Below are 24,530 nucleotides of genomic sequence, written 5' to 3' on the forward strand. Positions count from 1 at the left end.
TTGAAAGCTTAAGGAAAACATACAAACATTAACACTAAATATAATTATAATTATTATTATTATTGTTTGGTATTTAAATGTTTACAATGTTTTCCATTTAGTTTTAATGCTGTGATGACATCCAATAATAATATAATAATAATAATAATATATTTTACAGTATTGTATATATTGTATAAAACTATGTCATATAAAAACAGGTTATATAGCTATGTATTGAATAAAATTGTCGTATAGTTCAATGTTATGTATATGTAGGCGTCAGTGGTTCAGTGGTAGAATGCTCGCCTGCCACGCGGGCGGCCCGGGTTCGATTCCCGGCTGACGCACTTTTATTTTTTATTTTAAATAGTAAACTTTAATGTCCTATAATTTATAATCAAAAAAATATATATATACAATAATTTTTTTTTGGTTGAAAAATTACTATATTATGTTATATTTTATTATATATTATTTTTTTTATAAATATATTGTAATAAATTACTACAAATTTTATTTAATTAATTAATATTACGGGTAATACTGTAGTAATTTTTATATTTATAAAAAATTATTTATTTATTTTTTATTTTAAAGTTTAAAACCGACAGAAAAAAAACAAACAAATCATTTGGAAGTTATTCTGTTGAGTGCTTGAGCTCTTCGTTCGGTATTTTGAAATAAGACACGAATTAATTGTTTAACGTCTTGTGCGCTGAACTCGACGGCCAATATTCCGCATCCATCGGCCCATCGGTTGACTATATCTACAAGACTGGCCTACAAGTGGATGAAGAAGAAGTTAACAATAAATTAGTCTAAATATCTTTAAAAAAAACTAATAAATCATTTGAATTAATACAAACATTTAATATGAATTTCATTTCCGTTAGTTTAGACCATTTGGAGACCAAACGCATCGGATTTTCGGTGTCTAAAAACAATTGAATCTCTTTAAGCAAAAACTCGATTTCAGTACTAAGTCTGGAGGCACCGGAAGAACTGATATCGTTTTGAATTGTAATCTTATGAATCAATTCGTTGAATAAAGAATTAACAAGAGTTCCGATAGCTTTGTGGTAGACTTTTTCGGGTAAGACATCTATTAGTGCATTCTTCAAGAAGTTCAAGTGAACTAAACATTGATTCAGTATTCGACGAAACTCTTTAGCTAATTGATCGCCTAATGCCGACTTAGTGTCTTCGGTGGCCAAATCGTTGACACAGTGAGCAAATTGTTGACTTTGAACCAAATCCAAGATTATCTTTTCTTGAGATTTCATTTGTTTGAGAAACACTTGCGATCCGAGTTGTCTTAAAATTGGTCGATACGGGTCTAACAATGGCAGAGCTGAACTGTTTGATGGAAGTGTTTCAATAAAATTGGCTAAATATAGACAATTATTATGAAATATAGCGTTCTGTTGGGGAAATTCAGTGATCAGTTTCTTGTGATATATAGGACTCATATCAATAAACAACTCGACAATGTCTGCAATTGTTTGCAACAATGATTGACAACAATGTTCTGAACAGCGAATGGAAAATTGGTGAATGTCTTCGACTAGTTGTTTGAGTTCGACCACCAATTGGCTGACACGACATACAGGAAAATGATTGCCATCGCTAGTTGTCGTCTCACAAGTTCCCACTTCGACTGTTTGATGTAAATCACGACTAATAATAGTTTTGGCTTCAATCAGAAAGTCTGTACAAAGTTTTCGACTAAAATGATAACCAATATTGAGTGCAAATTCGACAAATGGTGAGTCCATATTATTTTCATCAATAAAACCAATGTCTTGAAGATAACAACGAATATCTTCGGCTGCGTCTATAAGTGTTAAATATTGTTTGATCTCGGATTCAGTTTTCGGCATCAATCGTCTCAAATAGTAATTTAATATTTGATTCAATATATCTTCAGTCCAGTGCTGACCCAATAGTTTCAACAATTGTCTGCCTTCTCTAATCTCGTTCTTATCGGTTAACAATTGGTTTAGATAATCAAAAAAAGTCTTCAACAGTGATAATGGTAATACAGATGATGATGAACCATCAGGTTTTGATTTAGTGGCTATGATTTTATTGTCTTCAAGTGATAATTGATTCACTTTTTCTTCGACAATATTTTTAACAAAATACTCGTTCAATGTTTTAATCAAATGTTTGAGTATTATCTCATACTCTGGTATTTCGATGAATGAATTGATGAAATTCTTGTAATCGTTTGATTTGAGATAATTGATTAAATTAAACTCAAAGACATACTCATCGTTAGCCACATCTTTAAATGCTTTGACGTTTGAATTAAACAACTGTTTTGTATTGTAAATCAATTCTTCTCTCTTCAGTGTCAACTCATTCTTCACTCCACTCAAGAACTGCCGCAACTCTTTGGCCGTTCCTTTCAGATCGTCGTTTGTGTCGATCTCTTGGATCAGTTGCCGATACAGTTGTCGAGCGTTGGCCATGTGTTGGACAGACATCTCGTACGAGTTGACACCAAACGACTGGTCAATTGAGTTGAGCTCTGAATACATTTCCCGAAATTGTGTGACAAAATGTGTCAATCGTTTACAGCGAACCATTCGGTCGTTACTCTGATGGCACATATCATTCAGATCGTCGATGTCGGCCATCAAATGGCTGTCGGCGTACGTCTTGAGCTGTGCCTCCAAATCGCCGCTTCTCTGCTTCAGTGTTACCAATGTCTTGTAGTTGTCGTTCAATTCATTCAAATCGATATCAAAACTGATTAACTGTTCGCTGATTTGTTTTCTGGTGTCTTCAATATCAGCCGTCAATCGTCTTCTTAGTGTATCATTTGGTTCATTGGTCTTCAAGAAGTCGACCAAATAATTGCTTAAATCAAAACACCGTTTATTTTGAATCATTTTTTTAATGTTTTTATTGACACAAAAATAATTTTTCATTCAATTTGTCATTCAATTGATTTAAACTACAATATTATCGCATAATAAGTGATTTTATTTAAAAAATTAAAAACTATTTAAAACAATTGACTAAATAATTATTATTGTTTGCAATGTGTTGTCAATAATACATATCATTAAAACACTGTTTATTGCCATTAAGTTTACAATACATTACTTTTGAATACAACTCAACAAAAAAAACATTTGAGAGACAAACCATATGACGAAATCTTATTTATTATTATTATTTAATATAGACTTTAATGTTATGTTTAAAAAAAAATAAATATTATTTCATACATGTATTTAAAGTCCATTATTATGTATTGTATGGTATGCTTAATAGTCGCATGTTTTTCAATAAAAATATTATAATAAATAAAAACTACTGATATTTACTAGCAATTGATTTATAGTTAAACTAAAATATAAATATATTTATAAAACTATTGACTAAAGTATGGTTGAGTATATATATATATATTTTAAAAATGTGCTAGCTAATTATCTAGGTTAGTTAATCTTAAGAGATATATGAAAATGATTTTAAAAAAATTATAAACACATTTTTAAAAATAATTTTTATAAATAAAAAAACTAATTTAACTAAAAAATTTAACTAATATATTATAAATTGATTTTTTATGTTGGTTGTTATTAGTGATATTTGTTTAATGATATAATAATAATAATGATAATAATAATTAGTATTATGATATTATTATTTATAATATGTTATAATTTAATGATTTATTCAAATGTTAGAGTTATCACTAGTTTTTTTTTTAAAATAATTAGTAAATTGAAAAACATTTATCATATTATTAACGATATTTGTTACTATACTGACAATTGTGAGCAATTAAAAAATCAGTTAATTAACATAAATCACAAATTGTTTAATTAAATTAAATTTTTTTTAATTCAACAAATTTCGACAAATAGTGTTATATATATATAAAATATAACTCATAAAAATATTTATTGTTATTATTATTATTATTTGCTTTTTAATTATACAATATTTTTAATATAAACAGTGATTCATTTGTAATCATTTTGTTGTTGTTTTTTGGTAATTGATTTATATTATCTTTTTTTAAAAAAAATCGTTAAACATATGTAAGCATCACTTTGACCAACAATTTCTCTTCAATAACCAATGAATTGTTTTTTATGTATATATATCCTTATATTGTTTGATAGTAAATCAGAAAATATATTTTTTTTCTATAAAAAAACTAAACGAAAATAACAAATATATAAAAAATTAAATCAAGTCATCCATTAACTCAATTCAGTGATAATCATAACAACTACGACAAGTGTGTCATTGAATTATCTAAAGTCTGAAGCAATGCTATACAAAGTTGTTTTTCAGTTGAAATAATAATAATAATAATAATATTGTAATAAAACGATAGTTAATTAATTATTTAGTTACGAATTTAATATAATATATATATATATTTTTTTATAGATATTTACAAATTTTGGAAAAAAAAACTTTTTTTAAAAATAAACAATCAATAACCACAAAAATCAAGTCATCATCGGATCAATCAATTATTTTAGTTTAAGAAACCACGACATTGAGGCGCCAGACATAGACACGGAATCTTATTGTCCTCTTCGATGGGAAATTTGTAATCGTAGGTAATTTCTTCGTCCACTTCGATTGGTTGCTTGGAATAGATGACAATCTTTTTGGCGCCCTCCACGGTAATCACTTTGGCGTAACAATTAGGCTGTTATCACCCCAACAAGTAACACAAAAAACAAATTAAAATTACTCATCAATTAATCTAATAACCAATCAATTATATAGTAATGGCCTTACATTGCAACTATGATTTATAAATCGGGCCACATTTCCGTAACGGGTAGCGTCGACAATGGTCTCGAGATCCACTCGGAACAGGTATGAACTACCGATACCCAATTCAGTGTATTTCTTTTCTCTAATATCGGCGATAATCGGCCGAATTCCTTGGCCAACATATTCGATGACCATTTCGTCGGCGGCAATCGGTTCCAATGCGAACAGACCCCAGTCGTGGATTCGACTCTTGGCGAACTTCAGCTGTTTTTTGCGGAACTAAATAATTGGATATAATTTAGTAACAGTTTCGTAAACAATATACCGGTGGGTGAGGTAGGGGGGGGTAAGCAATCATCTTAAACAAAACAATCATATAATACCTGTAATTGATTAAACTTCAAGAGATCACTCCAGGCGGCGTCAACTGTGGCCAAAAGTCGTCGTTGATTAGATCTGGCCTCTCGGGTGGACCCTGTTCCTACTTGTCGGGCGCGCAACTGTTTCGGTAAGTCATTGTCTTCATTGTTTGTCGTATTGAGTGATGTGTTGGACACGTGCGACATTCGCACCTTTTCCCAGAAGTCCATCTTATAGTAGCCCTCAGATCGGGCGCAACCCGTCTGATGAATTCGTGGCTGAGAATCGTCTGTCTTTCGTTTCTTCTTTGGTGACGCAATATGAGTGGCCGGATGATCGACCCAATGAATATCGTTCAACCACCAGATCTGGTTGTCCTCTTGAAGCATATTCTCGTAACTTCTTTTCATATAAGAAACATCTTCGACGTCGACACCAGTGGCCAAAAATTCGTATAAAATGTTCATCTCTTCGATTAGATCTCGTTTCTTGAACACTGGTTGCGGTGTCGGTACTCTTTCGGGAACGACATAGTCATCGACGAAAGAGTCGGTTATATTATTCGGTATATTAGTTCGCGCTCTCTTGGCTTTACGCCATTCAGAGGCCACAGCGTATAGGCTGTGATCAAACTCCGGAGTCGGCGACGACTTTTGAGCGGTTTTCTGAGGCGACGTCTTTTTCTTGTACTGTCTCTTCTGGGTCTTAGCCTGAGCTGAGGTATCTTTTGTTCGACTATACATATGATCTGTCAACTGATTCGACTTGTCTTTCGATTTGTCTTTAGCGACTCCCCGGGCGACCAAATCGATCACTGAATCGAGATCGGTGGCCGGTTCTCGTGATCGTAAATTCGGTTCAGGCATACAATAGCTGTGATCGAAAGCAACCGCCGTCTGAGGCGTTTCATTATCGAATTCTTCCGTTTCTGGTGCCGATTCCGTGTCACTATTCATAGGAACTCTGCTTAATGTTGTCGTACTATCCTTACCACTGGGCTCTGCTGTGACTAAGTTCTTTGGAACCACTGTTGAAAAACCAGTGGCCAAAGCCATAAGAGCTTGCGATGCCTCCAATTCTAAATCAGTGGTTACTTCAGTGTTATTATCTGTTTTATCATCAATTGAATCTAATTTACTATCATTTTCTTCTTCAGGACTTTTTCGTTCGGCTTTTAATTGAGACTCTCTTTGAGCAAAATCTTTGTCTGATTTTTCTTTTGTTGAAACAGTTGACCGATGTTTTCTGTATTTCTTTTTTCGTTTAGCGCTAGAAGTGACGGATGATGCAGATGAATCAGATGAAGAACTAGACGATGAAGCGGATGATGAAGATGACGATGAGGCTGACGATGAAGACGAAGAGTCACTATCACTTGACGATTCCGATGAACTCGAGTCCGAACTAGAGCTGGAACTGCTGTCACTTTTAGAGCTACTAATCGACGATTTGGTGTCGTCGTCGATAACAGCGGCCGCTCTATTCTTCTGTGCCCTCGACTCGCGCCTATAGCTGTCGCTATCATCGGATTTATCAATATCTTCGTCCGATTCGCTCCTTTTTATATCGGGAGTATCATCGGTCGGGTCAGGCGAAGATGGCTTTTTGAATTTGCGTCGAAACGAAGGCATTTTAGGAATGGCCGCTCTCAGACCTAATCCAAGACCCGAGAAAGTATTTACAGATTCTGCTTTATTATCATATAATGATGGAATTGTTTGCCATTGAGACGATGGTGTTGTTGTTGTCGTCGTCGTCGGCCTCGACTCATGAGATTTATTATTAGAAAACCTATCACTGCTATATAAACTAACTCCTGATGTCTTGGACTTGTTTTCGCAGTCATCCCACCACTTCTCGAACAGCTTGAAGGCAGTGCTTTCGACCATTTTTTTGCAAATGTCTTTCTTAATCATTTCTTTCAATTCGGATACCACTATATTAAGCGAATTACGAGTTATCTGTATCTTATTTGCTTCGTTTGTCTGTTTTTGCCACTCGTTGTTCATTTGGGACATTTGCGGTGTCTTTGATGTCGGCGTTACTGGTGTTGATAGAGAAGGAAAATGAGAACTGTTTGGTTGTTGGATAAAACCAGCGCTACTATAATAACAGGGCTGTGGAAAGGGATGGGTGGCTGACTGAGTTGTGCTAAATGACTGGCCAGTCATAGGTGTAAACATAAATGGGGTGAACGCTGTGGTGGCTGTTGATGAGGTATAGTTAGGCGGATTGGTGGCCGAATTATAGGCTACCATATCAATATCGGAGCCCATTCCCGGTTTCCACAGCCCTAACCGTGCCATCATCTGGACGTGTTCAGATGGATACATGGGGTGAGATGCCTGATGATGAACACCGGCAGAAGTTGAGGGCTCGCTAGTGTCCTCACCTCCTATCAGCAGTTTTTCGCCGCTACTCAACGATGACAATGACATACGATCGTCATCGTTGTCATCCTCAACACGTTTCTTATACTTATTACGAGATCTCTTACTTTCTTGTGGTTCATCCTTCAGTGGTGTCGAATCATCTTCGATATCTTCTTCGTCGTCCAGATTATCGTAGTCGCTGTCTTCCCAAATCAGTTCTTTACCCGAATCGATAGCTTTCGTCATTTTATGCCATTTAATGAAATCGGATGCACTCAAGAATGGTGACGGAGGTGTTCCCAGAATGGGTTCTGAATCCATGTCTGAACGGCGTTGATTGTTCCGTCTGTTTGCCGACTCTGTGAACTCGTTTTTCTTATTATTACTATTCAAAGGAGAACTACTACTTTTGAAATCGAGTGGTGGACTTCCAAGAATACCCAGAAAACTGGGTCCCAAACCGGCGCTCTGTTGTTTCAGTAGTAGTTCTATACGCGAGTCCAGACTCTCTCTGACCAGGCTTTTGTTGAGCGACGACGGATCGGGTTTTATGTTGTTTTCAATCCATTGTCCGCTTTGCGGATCCCATACCATATTGTTGACGGCACCAGTTGTTTGGTTCCACAAGCCGTCGGTACAGTTGTTGCCGTTGTCTGTGGCGTAAGGGTAGTGCTGTTGATAGGAGTATCCGCTGTCATAGCTAAGTGGTGTCGAATGAGATGAATGTGTTGTTGATAAATAGTTAGCGCTTGCAGTTAGTCTACCGTCAGTGGCGTACCCATAATCGGAACTATTGGAAGGAGTGGTGGCAGGAATTGATGAGTTGACAGTCATCGATACTGACGGTACACTTTCTACTTCTGGATTTAATGCTGTATTTGGATCTAAAAAGTTTGCATCTATGGATGGTTGTTGTGTGGTTGGTATTTGAGGTATAACTGGTGGCGGATTTACTATCGCTTCGAAAGCTGACGTAACTTCTTTGCCTGCAATCAAAACAAGAGAGAGAGAGAGAGAGAGAAACCATTAGTTTTTTTCGAAACTTTTCTTTATCGGTGCCATTATTACCGAATGGATCAATAAAAACGTTGATAATATTGCCCATCACTGACGTCTGGTCCAACTTATCTACACAGGCTTTGGCGCCAGAAGTCGAGTTGAAACTGATTCGCGCTAAACCCAAATGTTTTTTGGTTTTTGGATGATATAAAACTTCTAATTCATCGATGAGATCAAATTTTTTTAATAAATCTTCTAAAAATGTTTTATTTATATTATCGTTCAGATTCGTAATGGACACCTCCAGCGGCGGCGGAGTTCCCACATAATTGCTGTCAATCTATCGGCAACAACAACAACAACAAAATAAATAATTATCGGTAACGATCTGGACATTCATAATATATATATGTTTTATATATACCTTAAATTTGGGAAAAATCAGTTCCGCGGCTTCGATGTGATTCCAAATGGGAGGTCTTCGTGGATCCTTCACCTGAACCGCTGAATAAACCGCTTCCTTCTTTAAGACAATAAAAAAAATATGTAAACTCTTGTAATGTGATTTGTAAATTGACTGATCTGACTAACCCCGGGAACCACTCCATCGTATCGATAGACTTTAAGCGCTGCACCTTTTTTTAGTGCCGGATCCGCTATTAGTTTATAGTCACGAGGTTTTACTGGTGGCTGACCAGCCGTTTGGTGCGACAACGGCGGCGGTTGCTGTGAGGGTAGCGGACGGGAGTCGGCACTCAATTTGATTGGTATCGACGACATCGGATTTGTTGTGTGATTGGATTGGCTTTGGGTTTGGACAACCATTTCTCCATTCATTGCTTGAAAATAAAAAAAAAGATTAATAATAATAATAATAATCAGTAATTATATGGACATCTGGTCATCGGATTTGTCAAATCACACACACATACAGTGATTTGAGGCTACAATTGGCTTCAGATTGTTGGCCACAACGACTGCTGGTTTGACCACCGATTCGTTCATTTGTGACTTAAAAAAACCCCAAACAAAGTCATCCAAAAGACATATCCGCCGCCAGAAAAAAACAGAAGAAACAACAGAAGACGATCGTCAACTCAGGTCAAGCAGATCGCGGGTCTGGAAATCATAATAAATAAAAAACAAAAACAGATTATTACAAGAGATCTATCGATTTTGACCACAGATTTCGGTTATTAAAACAAAAATATCAAAAACTATCGGTTGATATATACCATCAAATAATTATTAAAAAAAATTTAAGTATCGCTTGTATTAAGTAAATACAGATTCAATGCTTTTCTTTTAGTTGAACTAAAAAATTGCAATTAAATTGTCTGATAATTAATTAAAATAACAAAACAATACATTTAGAGAAAAACTTTTATATATATAATAATATATTTATAAATCTTTTTTAACTAAATTTAATGGCAAAAAATAATATTAATAAGTGAAACAAATTAAAAAATAATAATATATATATCTATTTGTTTAGTGAATACATAATATAATAATAATAATAATCTGCAAAAATCATAACAAAATACAGTATATTATTATTATTATTATTATTACTATAGGTATGAATGAAACGAAAAATACATACAAACATTGCATTCAATGCATCCAACCATACATTTCCAGCCAATGATTGGCACATTAGTTCAGCCATTCATCCAATAGATGGCACAATAGATATGCTATTATTGAAATAGTAATTGAAATTAAATGCATGTATAAAATACAATATATATATATGTATTTTTGACAATTGGTTATTACAATTATAATAATCACTTTTTAAAAAATAAATTATTAGTTATTAAATAATATATATATATATATTTATAGAGTATATATATTAGCATTCGGTAATGATTTTATAATTATCGGCTAAAATACCCGATAACCCAATTTGTTTTGCATTATGATATCATATATGTTGAGTTGTATTAACCAATTGACTGGTGATTATGATATATTAATTTTTATGATCGCTTCAAATCTTAATACTGTATATTATTAGCTATATATTTATATAGCAATTTTTGATGACTTTTAGTGGCCAAATGGTCAGTCACCTCGAGGGTGATCAGTCCGGGTGAGGGTCAGCCCCATAAGGGTTGGCATGTAATGTGTTGCGGATCACACATCCGTTTTTTTGTTGTTGGTCTGACCTTATAGTCTGACGCGGGCTTTCGTATTGTGTGAATGATTGTTAACATTACTGATAAATAGAGAGATAGAGAGAGAGAGAAGCCATTTATTCATTGCATTTTCACATATCATTTATCATTGAATTATTGCAGTATTACTACTACTGTTAATATCATATATGAGTTTGAAAAAATTAACTTAAAATTATTGACATGAAATTGACAATTAATAAGATATTACACCACTTGATCACTATGGGATGGCCTAATAACCCCACCCCTCCCATCCATAGATCAAATTGATATATTAATAAATCTTTAAATGGTGTCTCTCTTTCTTTTTTTTTCTCTCTCTCTCTCTAATAGTCATTTAAATTAGTCATTTCATTACAATTATGCGATACAAACACACATACAATAAAAAAAATCCTATAAAATTCATGTATTAAAACACGTTAATACAGTAATTATCAACAAAAACTAAATAAATACTAAATAACTAAATAATGTGAGAGAAAGTGCTGTAAAAAAACTTATCAATTATTGCCAATGACTTATTCAATGCTAGTTTGGGGTTAAAACTGATTTTTTTTATCAAAATTGTATGCATTATCGACTCAATTTGATTGATAATAATTATAATAATAATGTAATAATCAATTTTAAACAACAAATTTTTTTTATTAATAAATTAAAATATATATTTTTTATTTGATAAGTTAAATGATAAAATATTTTTTTTTAAAATTAAATTAACTAATCAATGGGTGGCCATTGAGTCCTAATTGTTTGATGATAAGACTGTGGCAACCAATCGATGTATTGTTTAAGTAAATCTAATAAAAAAAATTAAAATAATTAAAACTAAGTTTATATATATATAGTGTAAAAAAGTGGTAAATCGACGAAATGGACTTACATTTTGGATCTGATTTCCATTTATTTACTAAACTGTTTTTGGAGTCAATTTTCTGTGAAATCAATGCATTCAGCAATCGTTCAGTTCGTGGCTGAAGATTAGCCCACGATTTGACTAAAATGATGGGCGAAGACAACAGATTCGATGAATAAGATTTGAAAAACTTGATGACATGTCCTTCGAGCAAGAATTTGGCAAAATATTTATATTTCTCTAATCCATCGGGATATGTGACTTCGGTGGCTTGTATTGGCCAATCGTACGGACCAAAAGTGGCCGACCGATGACACTTAATCGTATCTGAGTGACAATCATATCGTGGTTCGGGTCTTTCCAATGGATTTGAAAATTTGCATATTTGTGGTACAAATACTGGCAGCCATTGGGGATCTATGGTCACAACATTTCTCATTTGTAGCGATGATGATGTCGTTGCTGTTGTCTCAAACAGTTCCTGATAGACAACATATTCGGGCAATTCGTCACTTAGTATTGAATTATGTGATATGAAAACCGGATTTTCCACTTCAATCGACTGATAACTGGATTTGAGTTTCTTCTTCTCCTTGTCGGTCATATCGACGTCCAAAACGGGAACTTTTCGGGCGATTCGGTCAAAAAATCCGCTTAACATGATTTGACGCAACAGTTTTATTTGTGTTGCATTGGGTGGACTCATCTCATTATTTACATCCTGTTCCTCTTCAACACCTGAGTTATTGCCGCAAATTTGGCTAATCTGTGAACGCAATTGTTTTCTTAATTTATTAATTTCTAGAAAAGCCTTATATCGTAAACCGTTTTGTTTACAAAACTTATCGGTAAGTCCGGCAAACTGTGTGGCACCGATACTGTTCAACAGTACCATTATATCGCCTAATTGTAGATCACTTTCATTTGTAAACCACTTTTTATGTCTCTTTAGGGTATTTTTATTATCAATAAATATCTCTTGAACTGTTAGACCGGCAACAATGGCTATAGTGTAGGACATGAGTTGGTGCTGTCGCGATAGTGCCAACATTTTGGCATAACGTGGACTAATCGGAAAATGTGACATCGCTTTGCCCAACGGTGTTATCGTAGCTTTCAAATAGTTTTTGGGTTTTTTGTCCGACGACGACAACAACAAGTTTGACACGTCTTTGAGTGCTCCCATCACTATAAGTCTCTTTTCGGCGGCAATCATAGCTTCGGTAGACGGTTGCGATGGAAAGGGAAAGTTGACAACATTTTCAATGTTCATTGATTTCATTTGTAGCATCAAATCGTCGGCCGGTTTGCGCAGTATTTCTGGCTCTGAATACTGTAAAAATTCGTCGTTAAATATAGCCGACGAATATAACCGATAACAATGCCCCGGACCTGTCCTACCGGCTCGACCCGCTCGCTGGTCTGCCGATGCTTTCGACGACCAGGTGATGATGAATGTCGATATACCGGTAACATTGTCATAGACTTTTGTCTTGACTTTGCCGGTGTCGACAACATATTTGACATTAGGTATGGTTAGAGAGGTTTCGGCAACGTTTGTGGCGACAACACACAATCGACAACCAGTTGGCGGTTCTTTAAATATCGATACTTGTTGTGAATGTGGAAGTAGTGAATAAAGTGGCAAACAATACAACGGTTGTTGACTGTTATGGTAAGCAATGCCGCCGTCGTCGGCATTATCACTGTCATCGCTGTCGACATCTTTGATTAATTGGTCATTATTTTCATCGTCAGAATAATCTAAATCATCTAATTGTGATTCATTTTCCAATGGATTCACTTCATAACTATACAAACAGATATATAAATAAATTATCGCTAATTAAAAATAATACATATATACATATACTGTATAAAACTTATTAAATTTCAAAACTACATACTCATCCAAATTGATTGTCACTGTTTTCTTTAGCTTATTATTTAATTCAATTTTATTATCACTTTCCGTATCAGTTTTCTTATCTTTTATTTTCTTTTTAGTCGATAATTTATTTTCAACATATTTGGTGCCTGTATTCGGATATTTAGCTCTCAGTCGTCGACATAAGACTTCGACTTCAGCTCTTCCCGTAACAAATACCAGAATACCGCCGGCCGGAGATTCACTGTGTATTTTGCAGACCTTTTTGAATGCTTCGTGAAGATAGTCGCTGTTTGTCTTTTTATTGAAGTGAACCGATACCGGGTATTGTCGCGAATCGATCTGTAAGCGGATAAAAAAATATTTGTTTTCAAAAAAAAAATGTTCATTAATTTACGGTAAACTGTTTATTAATACCTTGATAACCGGCGCAACCGATTTGAATAGTCGTTTATTTTCGACAAAATCTTCGACTCTAAGTGTGGCCGACATGACAATCAGTTTTAGTGGATCTCCTTTCTGTACATAAAAAAAAAATCAATACAATTACTGGTAAATCTTCATATTTAATAAATGGTAAAACATCTTATATATCAATATATAATTACAAACCTTTTCCCTAAGCGGAACAATACGTGAGAGAAGACCAATCAAAATGTCTGAATATAGACTTCTTTCGTGCGCTTCATCGACAATAATAGCAGAATATTTCTTAAGAAGAAAATCCTATTAAAAACAAAATTTGATTTTATTATTATTATTATTACTTTTTCTTCTTCTAAAAAAAACAATTATTAAATAAATATAACAAACATTTTGTATTTCTTTAAGAAGTACTCCGTCTGTCATAAACTTGATCTGTGTTTCCGGTGTGACATTTGATTCAAATCTAATTTGATAGGAAACCCGATTGGTTGAGACATTCATCTCTTCTGCCACCCGTTTAGACATCGCAATGGCCGCCACCCGACGCGGTTCGGTCACTCCAATCAACTTTTGATTGCAAACAAATCCGGCTTCAAATAAAAATTGCGGCACTTGTGTCGTCTTTCCCGAACCGGTTTCGCCACAAATAATAACAAATTGATTGTTAAAAACGGCATCCATTACAGTATGTTCTTCATTAATGATAGGAAGAGCTGATCGATATTTGTCCATATCTTCGGTTCGATTTATTTGCTGAAACTGTCGCCGACTAACCTCCTTCTTAGGAATTTCTTTTTTATCTTTTTTCTGCTCTTCTATGTCCTTCTTAGGCATCTCTGTGGCCGTTGTTTCGTTTACTTTGTCTTCAGTTGGTTTCGTTTCGATGGGTTTTGATTCACACTTCACATCAGATTTGACGACATCATCGACTTTTTCACAATCATTTGAAATACCATTACTATTATCACTACAATTATCCAGCACTTGTGGCACACCATTGTCTGCGTTCACTGTATTAATATCACCATCATTTGGATCAACTATACTATCACTATCACTACTATCATCACTACTTTCTGATTCATCAAAAGCTGATATAACATTCAAATCTTTAACATGTTTTGGTTTTTCAGTTAATTTCTTAAATTTTTTGTATTTTTTTAATATAAATTCATTTTTGTCATCAGTTTCTTCGGTAACTGAATTGATTGTTTTCATATCAAATAATCTTAAGGAAAAAAACCAATTGGCATATAATTAAACTCTTCAGTCGATTATAAATACAACAACGAGACCAACAAAAATAGATCAAACCTTTTGCGACCAAATGTCTGGACATCACTCGTTGACGACATTAAAGCCATCTCTTTATCTTCGGCTCTGAACTCTTGCAAGTCTTGTAAAAGTTTTGCTCTCTTTTCAGAAAAAAAAACAAATAATGAAAAATATAATAACTGATGAAAAAAAATTTTAATTTCCCAATAATTATGACTTACATTGATTTTGCGGTCTTTTCTTTCTAAGACTTTTTCCAACTTTTTCTTCTGTTTTTTCGACAAAATTCGTTGTTTCGGTCCATTCGTGTCCTTTGCTTTCTTCGGCTTCAGTTTGTCTTTGTTGGACTCGACGACCAGAGCGTTGCACGAATCGTATTTAGTTTCATCGACATCGATGTCAATCTTAGTGGCCATCAATTTCTACCCGAAAAAGATAATCGGTCACCAAATCGCCGGACAATAAACAACAACAACAAAAATCAAAGAAAGTTTTTACCCGTTTGTTGGCCACCGTTTCGGTTACATTGTCGCTGCCGGACGCCGACTGTCGGCCCTTCCAGTTATGTCCCTTACGATTGCGAACCATTATCTCTATTTTTAGACACTATTTGGTTGGATCAGCTGCTGCTGTGGTGATAGTCAAGGCTGTGGTTTTCATTCAAAGTTTATAAAAAAAAATTTTGATTTTGTATTTATTTTATTACATTTGTTTTGTCACACATTTAAAGCACGTGTTATTATTAAATAAATAGTAAAAACATAAACATTTAAAAAAAAATCCATTCAAAATATACGTACGCTTTTGAGAGATTCATAATTGAAGTAATTTTATGAATTAAATTATTTTAATTGTTAATATTTTTTTTTAATAATTATTTCATTATTTTTTTATTGTATAATACTATCTATTTAGTATATTATATATATTAATAATATTAATATACATTAAACAAAAAATAATTATTGTTTGTGCTAATTTTATATACCGTACTACTGTATTATCGGTAATTATAAATAATTTATATAATATAATAATAATAAACAAAACAAAAATCATTAAAACTTTATTTGATAAATTAAAAATTAATTTTTTATGGGTTTATATAAAATATTGTATATACAATTAGTACTGTATAAACAATTTATTAAATATTTACTGTATATTTAAGATATTGCGTGACTAAACAAAAATTATCTTGATTATAATAATATATACCATAGTATATATATATATAATTAATAAAAATCAAATTCATATATAAAATAATATCAAACAAATGGCTCTCATCTATAATATAAAATATTTTAAGCTAACAAAAACTGTTTATATTACTGATAAATAAAATTTATTGTCAAAACATTTTATTTTCAAAGAGATTCTTCACAGTGTACTTCAAAAAAATGCCAGACTATGTATTAACTATATTATTATATCTTAAAGTGCATATCTATAATGTGCTTATAAAATGATGGCCACAATTGATCCACAAAACTCTACCAAACAATTAGATGCCCTCTAATAATAATAATAATACTAATGTTGTTAATCGTCTTTAATTCGTTTGGCTTTTGAATTCTTCAATGGATTTGCTTTGCATTCTTTGTAGACGTTATTCAAATCAAACTCTTGAACAACAGTATCCTATAATCAAATCAATTAAGAAAATTAGATCCATTAGATCCACACACAAATCAATCAACAAAAATCATACAAAATTTAGATTAAATTTGACTAATTTTCCGTTATTGTTGACAACTGGTCGTCTCGTTTCTTCTTTGCCATTCTTGAACAGTATAAGTGTTGGCAATTGTTTGCTTAGAGCCGACGTATTGATTCTAAACTCTTTGGCCGTTTCCTCATTTCTGGCCAAATCTATTTTGCCGAACTTGAGATTTTCCAGACCGTATTTGCCGGACAATTCAGAAAATACTGAAGAAAACTCAATACACGGCGGACTCCAAGCAGTGTACAACTCGATGAACCAAACGATACGTTTGTCGTTTTGTAATTCTTGCTGCAAATCAGCTCCTCTTAAGTAATAAATATTTTCTGGTCCCTCATAGGATGGTTCCGGCAAAACAAGTAAATGAACTGAAAAATTTTCATCAATGTGTTAATCAAATGGCAATCAATGGTTTCAAATATCACATCAAGTTTTTCATCAAAAACTAAAAAAAAAGAGAAACAAAGACTTACGAATGCAAACCGTTAGATATAAGACACCATAGACTGGATCTGAATAAAAGTAGAGCAAAACGTTTCCCATCTTAGCTAACATACAGGCAGTGCTCACGTATGGTATCAAATGAATGGCACCTTTGATGGTAACAAACAGTCAGAAACAAAGACAGATTTGATATATAAATTTAAAAAAAAAATTCAATCAATTTAGTCAATCAATTGGTTTAGCAATCAATCAATCAATCAATCAATTAATCAAATTTATATATTAATACCTTGTTTTCGGGTCCGAAATATGATCACAACGGCCGTGAAGAATAGGATCTCTGTTTCTTTCTATTATTATTGGGAAGAGATAGACAAACAAACAAACAGATTAATCATTGATATCAGATAAATATTTTTGGATCTAATTGGGTGATCAACAATATATATAAAAATCAAATTACATAATCCAATTGACATTCGCTGAAGAGATAATCACAAAACGGTGACAAACATTTGAGTACTAAGAAAGAGATGGCCAATAATATATTGGTTACATAATGAAGACGAAGAAGTCGACGCAAGTGAGGAATTGGTATCAATGCCATCGTTGGTGTTGTTGTTATTATAACACAAACCAATTAAAATATGATCCAAAAAATATCTTTGGATTAGTATTGTTGTTGTTGTTGTTGTTGTGATGATAGCTATTATGTAATGATATTATTGTTTCAAACAAATAGTTATTTTTTTAACATATCATTCAAACAAACACATGATTTTCATTACAGTATAAAACAGTCTATGAATTGATAGCATAGTCTCTAATAGAGACTCTCTCTCTCTCTCTATATATATATATATATACAGTATATACAGTACAGTATATACTGTATTAGAGACACATTAAAAACATTAGAAATTTATTGCATTTTTTAAAAAATATTAATACAATATTACAGTTAATAAAGAATAATATTATATTATATTATATTATATTAATATTTATATTAATAATATATTTTTTTACTTCAAATTCATAAATAGTGTTATTATTATGTATGTGTTTTCACTTACAGTTAAGGCACCAAAACACACATATTATACAAAAAGTTTTTACAGTTAATTTATACAATATAATTATTACAGTTATACGTTATTATAAATAATTATTACTAATTTAGTACCACTAACTAACTTTTTAAGTAAATATTTTAAGATTAATTTTCAAAAATGTTGCTTACATAATATCATTTTTTAGTTAATCGCTATTTCGGTATTTTTATATTAAAAAAAATAATAATAAAATTATTAGTTTTATTTGTATATTATTAGGTACCAATTATTTTATTAGATAGGGAGGGATGGGATTAAATTACACCCCTATACTGAATATAATTTTTATAAATAATAAACTTAAAGTTTATGTCCCAAAACTTGGATCTAGATGTTTGAAAATATAATTTAATTTACTATAGTTTTATAGTCATTTATATACTATAATAATTTAAATACTATATATATATTGTGAAACTATTGATAAAATGCTTAGAAAAATCAGGAATTTAATTATTACTATTATTATTGTATAATGAAGTAGTTTTTAATAAAATATTACAATTAATTTTTATATTTATAAATATATTTGTAAGTAATGAATATTTTAGCTTATTTTTTAAAAATAAATAAATCAACAAATATGTTATTATTATTAATTTCTAACAAATTAATAAAGTTACTCTATATATATATATATATATATAATAATAATATCCAAATAAGAAATTTAATTTAATAGCTAATCAAATAATTTACAGCAAAAATTTAAATAATATTAATAGTACTAAAAAATAGTGTGTTTTAAATATTTCGTATATTTTAATAATTTTTACAAATTTTATTATCTTATAATATACTTATATTTCTTAAAATGCACTATTATTATCATAAAAATATATTATAACCAATTATATTTAATATTTGATATACTATTTTTATATTTAAATATATTATATATCAATAAATTGTGAAAAACTATTTTTATATTAAAACTAATTATATGCATATAAAAATTTAGTATTTTCAATATGACAAACAATAATGAATAAAAGTTATTTTAATATTAGATATTTTTTTTGTCAATTCATATCTAAAAAAATAATAATTTTATATTAAGTATATTTCTAATTATAGATACAATCTAATAATGTAATCACTATATAAAATGTTTATAATATAATGTTTAAATTTAAACTTAAAAATATAACATTAATTATATCCTATTTAAACTATTGTTTTAATGAAATTTTTAAAATACTGTATTAAGTAAACACTGTAAACTATATTTTTAATATCTTAAAAATAACAAATTAATTAATTTTAATTATATAAATTTTTTATTTGCATTTATTTGGATTTTGATTATTTTATAAAAATTATTTACACAATTATTAATAACAAATCATAATTATTAATAAATAATATAAATATAATTTTGACAATTATTTAAACAGATATCAGAAACATAAGATAAATAATAATTAAAATTATAAAATATTATTAAAATATAAATTAATAATTTATAACTTAAATATTTATAACAACAACAAAATTATTATTTTCCTAAAAAAATTATTATATAAATAAATTTATTATTATTATAGTATCAAAATTTTAACAATAAAAAAATTTGCCTAAACTAAAAATATATATATTTTACATAATTTTTGCATTGATGATTTTAAGCATCAAATTAATACTGTATTTGAATTTGTATATACAGTGTCTCACAATTTGTAAAAAAACAAATATTTGTTTTAAATAATATTTTACAGATTATTATTATTATTATTTGTATAATAATATTAATAAATTAAAACTTGTAATTTATAAGTTATATGAATTATGTTATATGAAATATATCGTAGTATGAAAATATGATAATAATAATAATAATAATACTTTCAATTTAATACAATAATATATATAACGAAAATATTAAATTAATTCATAGAAAATATTAACAAAATTCTAATATTAATAATAATTATAAAAACAATAAAAAATATATATTATTTACAACTAAAAAGATAATTTGAATTTAATAATAATATTTTAAATTAATTACTAAACTAATTAACAAATCAATCAATTAATTGGTGACTTTTTCTGGGAATGGCACAGACCTGGAAGGGTTTGGGAGCCATTGTGGCCGCCGTAATGCCCAACGCTTGCGGTGGCTCTTCATTATGGGGAACACAGAGATCAAACTGTTGCAAAAGGCTGGACATGAAGAGGAAAAACTCCATTTTGGTCAACACATCTCCCAAACACATTCTTCGGCCTTAAAAAATTTTTTAAATGAATTAGAAAATAATTATTAGATTTTTAAAAAAAAACTTTTGATTTTTTTAAAATAGTTATTTCTAATGGAATTTAGTTTTTTTTGTTTTTACTAACCGACAGAAAATGGTATAAAATAGTCGGGTTTATAGACTTTGCCGTTTCGGAGAAACCTTTCGGGTTCAAACTTTTCCGGTTCCAGCCATAGCTTTGGGTCCATATTAATGGCATACAAATTGGGCAAAATGTTTGTGCCGACGGGTATTCGGTAACCGCATAGTGTTGACTCTCTGTGATAATAATAATAAAACAAAAAATGTTAATTATGCTAAATAATAATAATAATAATTAGTATATTATCAGATTGTGGTTATGGGAGGACAAACTTACTCGAGAGTGGAGTGAGCATTGCCCAGTGCTATGACATTACTTCGGCGCAACACTTCCCAAAAGGTGGCCTCTGTGTACGGCATTGAAGACAAGTCGTCCAATTCTGGCAAACGTTTATCACCGATAACTTCGTCGATCTCCGATTGGACCCGTCGCTGGACTTTCGGATTGATCATCAGGAATAGTACGGCCCATTCGATGGTCGACGTAACGTTCTCGAGGCCGGCACTGAACATATCGTTCATCACTTGGATCAGCTGTTCCTCCGAAAAATACGAGTGCTGTCCGCTTGTCATATATTTTTCCTGTTGAACAAGATATGCGTCGACAAAGTCGCGGATACAATCTTTGTCCAATGTTTGGCGATGTTCGTCGACAATCTTCTTGAAGTAGGAGCTGGTCTCAGTACGGTTCTGGATCAGCTTCTGGTAGGCATAGTTTACTTTGGGTACGAATCTGAGTATCGAAAAGAAGTCGACGGGCATTGCAAGCGTAAACAGTTTGAAGCCCTCCTCCATGAGGCCCAACAAACGCAAGAATGTCTTGTCCTCCGAGTTCTTGAACGTCATACTCATTAGCAGAGAGCCGACAACATTGCTGACGGCACAGGCCAACAGTGGTCGGATACGACACGGACGCGAATCACATGATCTGAGATCTAACAGGAAGTCCTGTATCTGAGGCTAAATAAGTCACCAAAAAAAATAATTATTATTTATAACATTAATTAGAATTATATGGAGAAAAAAAAAATGATAATAATATAATAATTATTATTATTTTGTATTAAATATATATTTCAATCAACAAAAAAAATTTAAAAAAAAATTATATTTAAAAAAATATATATTAGTTTATATATAATTACCCGAATCTTATGCTCGAGACTATGCCTTCCGTGTGTAAAGCTTTTTGCGCCCAACTTTCTCAACACACTGTGCAAAAACTCCCGTTGCTCTTTCCAAAGTGCCCCTGATGAGTTTATTATTCCTAATTGAGTGATTGATTGATTTTTAAATTATATAAATTGGTTGGCAAACATCACACACACATATATATATATACACATTATACAAATATAAAAAATTATTATCATATAAATTATTACAAATTTAATTGTCAAACTGTGAAGTGAAAAAAACTATATATCAAAAAAATACGAAAAAAGTTTTAAAACTATTACTCTTATTGAAAAACTGATTAATACTCATTATATTATGATTATTAAAAAAAGTAAAACTAACTATTACTTCAAACTTACTGTTAAAAGTTTAGTTTAATTTTTTTTTAAAATAATACTTTTAAAACATCTAATATTACTGCTAATAATAATAATAATACAATAAAATAAATATAAAAATTATTATAAATTTTTTTTATAGACATACCGTATCCCTGAAGAATTCTAGTCAACTCAGTGTCAGGTCGTCCGGAAAAGACTTGGAGACGGAAAGCCTTTCTGATTATATGTGAATCACTGATAACGACAATACGTTTGCTTCCGAGAAATATTTGATACATTGGACCGAAAGCGTTGGAAAACTGTGTGAGTGTTAAATGAAATTCTTGACCCAAAAATGGCAAGAATCCAAGGAATGGTATAGACCGGGGACCGGGAGGTAGTGGTAATAGATTTGGTCGTTGGATGAGTAGTCGTACAATTAATAGGACAATAATAAATATAAGGAACAGACGAACGGTGGGCAATGTTAAGACCAGAGATGGGACCAGAGTTTGCATTTCATAGAGTGGTATACTAGCGGTGGTGGCTATCGATGATTGTAACCAAATATTTGCCATTAAAAATGTTGGTTGAAGTGAACTTCTTCAAGAATATTATTGAAGAATATATATATATATATATATACGGTATTTATATATATACTGTATATATATAAACATAAAAAAAAAGTTTTTTTTTATTTGAGACCAATACTTATGAGTTGTTGAACTTATTATTGAGACTTATGAGACTACTTGTGTTGTATATGTTCACCAATTAATGGCCCAAAGCGGACAATAGGTAACGGATAGTTGAAGTCGGCTTTTTATATTGAGCTCAGGTGCCACTCAAAATGCACACAACATTCATAGATATATATACCGTAAGCCTTTGACAAATCAGGTTATATATATAATCAGGACATATATAAGCCCAATGTAAGTGTTTAGGCTCTCCCCCGGTATCTCTCTCTAAACCAGGTATACACACACATACACATCACACATACAGGTATATACAACACAAACCATTTCCCACACTATCCACTGTCTCTTTTTAACAGTAACTTTTATATTATTAATGTCTACAATAAACACACACACACACACACACACACACACACACACACACACACACACACACACACTAACTGTAAACGACCCCAAAAACAGTATATTTCCGAAAAAATAACTTTTGAATTAAAAAAACTTTTTATTGAAAAAAAATTGTTTTTTCTCCAAAATATACTGTTTTTGGGGTCGTTTTCCTGCAAAAAATATAATAATATTGTTTATTGTAGACATTAATATATCGATATATATATATAACTGTTTAGAGGGGTAGCGGATAGTGTGGGAAATGATTTGTTTACCTGTATATATATATATATATACCTATATGTATATATGTTGTTGTTGATACCGGGGGAGAGCTTCAAAAAAAACACAAACATACTGTACATATAACTACCTGAGCTTATAGTAGTTGTTTTGTGGACAAATAGGTGAAGAAAAGATGACATATAGTTTTGGTTTTATAGGAAAAACTGTTTTGTAAAAAATAGAGTGAAAATTCTTAACTCAGTTAAGGGTCGTTGAACTCAAACTCGTGTCGAGAAAGAGAGAGAGAGAGAGAGAGAGAGAAAAGTTTTGCCGTAAAAAAGCCGTTTTAATGGGAAAAATGAAAGTATTTTGAAACAAAAATTTTAATTTATTTTATTAATTACTTATTCTTATTATTTAATTATAATTTCCAAATACATTTATTAAATTAAAATTATTTATTTCATAAATCATTTACATTTTTGTTTGTTTGTTATCATTTCAATTTAATACAGATTTGTTTTGTTTGATTATTTGATGAATTAAAAAATTGTGTGTAAATTACAATAATTTTTTTTTTATTAATTTTATTTTAAATTATTTTTTTGCAGTTAGTATTTTGCAAATCAATAAAAATATATATGGTTTGCAAAGAATTTAATATACGATTACTTTAATTATTTATTTTTTTTGGGCAAAAAATTAAATTATGGGTTTCATGTGATATACAATCGATAAAATAATTAATTACTTAATATATATATGTTTAATTTTTTTTGTTGATAGTTAATCAGCAACAAAAAAAAACAGTTATGAATGTTTGTATGTATTTGTATGTGTGATGTTGAGGTGTACTTGAAGTTAGTGGTGAGAGAGATGCCATAAAATGGGTCAAAGCGTCAAAGCGTCAAAACTAGCAATCAAGCGGTCATTGACACCAATCGGTGTGTTAAGAAAACTTTCCCTTTTATTAT

At 31.2% G+C, this 24,530-nt stretch overlaps 5 protein-coding genes, 1 long non-coding RNA gene and 1 other non-coding gene across 13 annotated transcripts; 2 read left to right on the forward strand and 5 right to left on the reverse strand.

Moving 5' to 3' along the window:
• The first annotated feature begins 258 nt into the window (after positions 1-258).
• Trnag-gcc (transfer RNA glycine (anticodon GCC)) lies at positions 259-329 on the forward strand. The gene has a single exon. It is a non-coding gene; the product is annotated as a tRNA-Gly (tRNA).
• Positions 330-609: 280 nt separating this feature from the next.
• Positions 610-2,929, reverse strand: LOC128964407 (centromere/kinetochore protein zw10 homolog). The gene is made up of 2 exons (XM_054310996.1): positions 849-2,929; positions 610-762 (listed from the first exon to the last, which is right to left on the reverse strand). Exons 1-2 carry the CDS (start codon positions 2,916-2,918, stop codon positions 610-612), a joined length of 2,223 nt encoding a protein of 740 aa, XP_054166971.1. The 5' UTR covers positions 2,919-2,929.
• Positions 2,930-4,443: 1,514 nt separating this feature from the next.
• Positions 4,444-10,153, reverse strand: LOC128963884 (histone-lysine N-methyltransferase SETD1-like). 7 transcript variants are annotated; one of them, XM_054310423.1, is made up of 9 exons: positions 10,081-10,153; positions 9,404-9,590; positions 9,063-9,310; positions 8,896-8,994; positions 8,541-8,811; positions 8,251-8,458; positions 5,124-8,172; positions 4,762-5,019; positions 4,444-4,669 (listed from the first exon to the last, which is right to left on the reverse strand). In XM_054310423.1, exons 2-9 carry the CDS (start codon positions 9,474-9,476, stop codon positions 4,493-4,495), a joined length of 4,383 nt encoding a protein of 1,460 aa, XP_054166398.1. In that variant the 5' UTR covers positions 9,477-9,590; positions 10,081-10,153; the 3' UTR covers positions 4,444-4,492. The 7 variants fall into 7 exon arrangements, with proteins under 7 accessions (XP_054166398.1, XP_054166400.1, XP_054166399.1 ...); XM_054310425.1 differs by having other exon boundaries at positions 5,124-7,144; positions 7,598-8,458; XM_054310424.1 differs by having other exon boundaries at positions 5,124-7,144; positions 7,493-8,458.
• Positions 4,965-6,427, forward strand: LOC128963887 (uncharacterized). Its single transcript, XR_008484667.1, has 3 exons — positions 4,965-5,076; positions 5,146-5,248; positions 6,368-6,427. It is a non-coding gene; the product is annotated as an uncharacterized LOC128963887 (long non-coding RNA).
• A 1,233-nt stretch (positions 10,154-11,386) lies between the features above and the next one.
• LOC128964409 (probable ATP-dependent RNA helicase DHX37) lies at positions 11,387-15,823 on the reverse strand. The gene is made up of 9 exons (XM_054310997.1): positions 15,610-15,823; positions 15,333-15,533; positions 15,151-15,251; positions 14,224-15,064; positions 14,023-14,136; positions 13,828-13,929; positions 13,430-13,752; positions 11,550-13,333; positions 11,387-11,466 (listed from the first exon to the last, which is right to left on the reverse strand). The coding sequence occupies exons 1-9, from the start codon at positions 15,697-15,699 to the stop codon at positions 11,387-11,389; spliced, it is 3,636 nt and encodes a 1,211-aa protein (XP_054166972.1). The 5' UTR covers positions 15,700-15,823.
• A 678-nt stretch (positions 15,824-16,501) lies between these two features.
• On the reverse strand, positions 16,502-18,080 carry LOC128963912 (thioredoxin-related transmembrane protein 2 homolog). Its single transcript, XM_054310456.1, has 5 exons — positions 17,745-18,080; positions 17,571-17,631; positions 17,311-17,430; positions 16,826-17,205; positions 16,502-16,755 (listed from the first exon to the last, which is right to left on the reverse strand). The coding sequence occupies exons 1-5, from the start codon at positions 17,886-17,888 to the stop codon at positions 16,657-16,659; spliced, it is 804 nt and encodes a 267-aa protein (XP_054166431.1). The 5' UTR covers positions 17,889-18,080; the 3' UTR covers positions 16,502-16,656.
• A 2,343-nt stretch (positions 18,081-20,423) lies between these two features.
• LOC128964410 (cytochrome P450 18a1-like) lies at positions 20,424-22,812 on the reverse strand. The gene is made up of 5 exons (XM_054310998.1): positions 22,401-22,812; positions 21,881-22,002; positions 21,013-21,695; positions 20,740-20,912; positions 20,424-20,623 (listed from the first exon to the last, which is right to left on the reverse strand). Exons 1-5 carry the CDS (start codon positions 22,810-22,812, stop codon positions 20,424-20,426), a joined length of 1,590 nt encoding a protein of 529 aa, XP_054166973.1.
• Between the last annotated feature and the right edge of the window lie 1,718 nt (positions 22,813-24,530).

The sequence above is a fragment of the Oppia nitens genome, unplaced genomic scaffold (assembly GCF_028296485.1).
Source record: "Oppia nitens isolate AA-2021 unplaced genomic scaffold, nextdenovo-longstitch-racon4-pilon3 scaffold8_pilon_pilon_pilon, whole genome shotgun sequence".
NCBI lineage: Eukaryota > Metazoa > Arthropoda > Arachnida > Sarcoptiformes > Oppiidae > Oppia > Oppia nitens.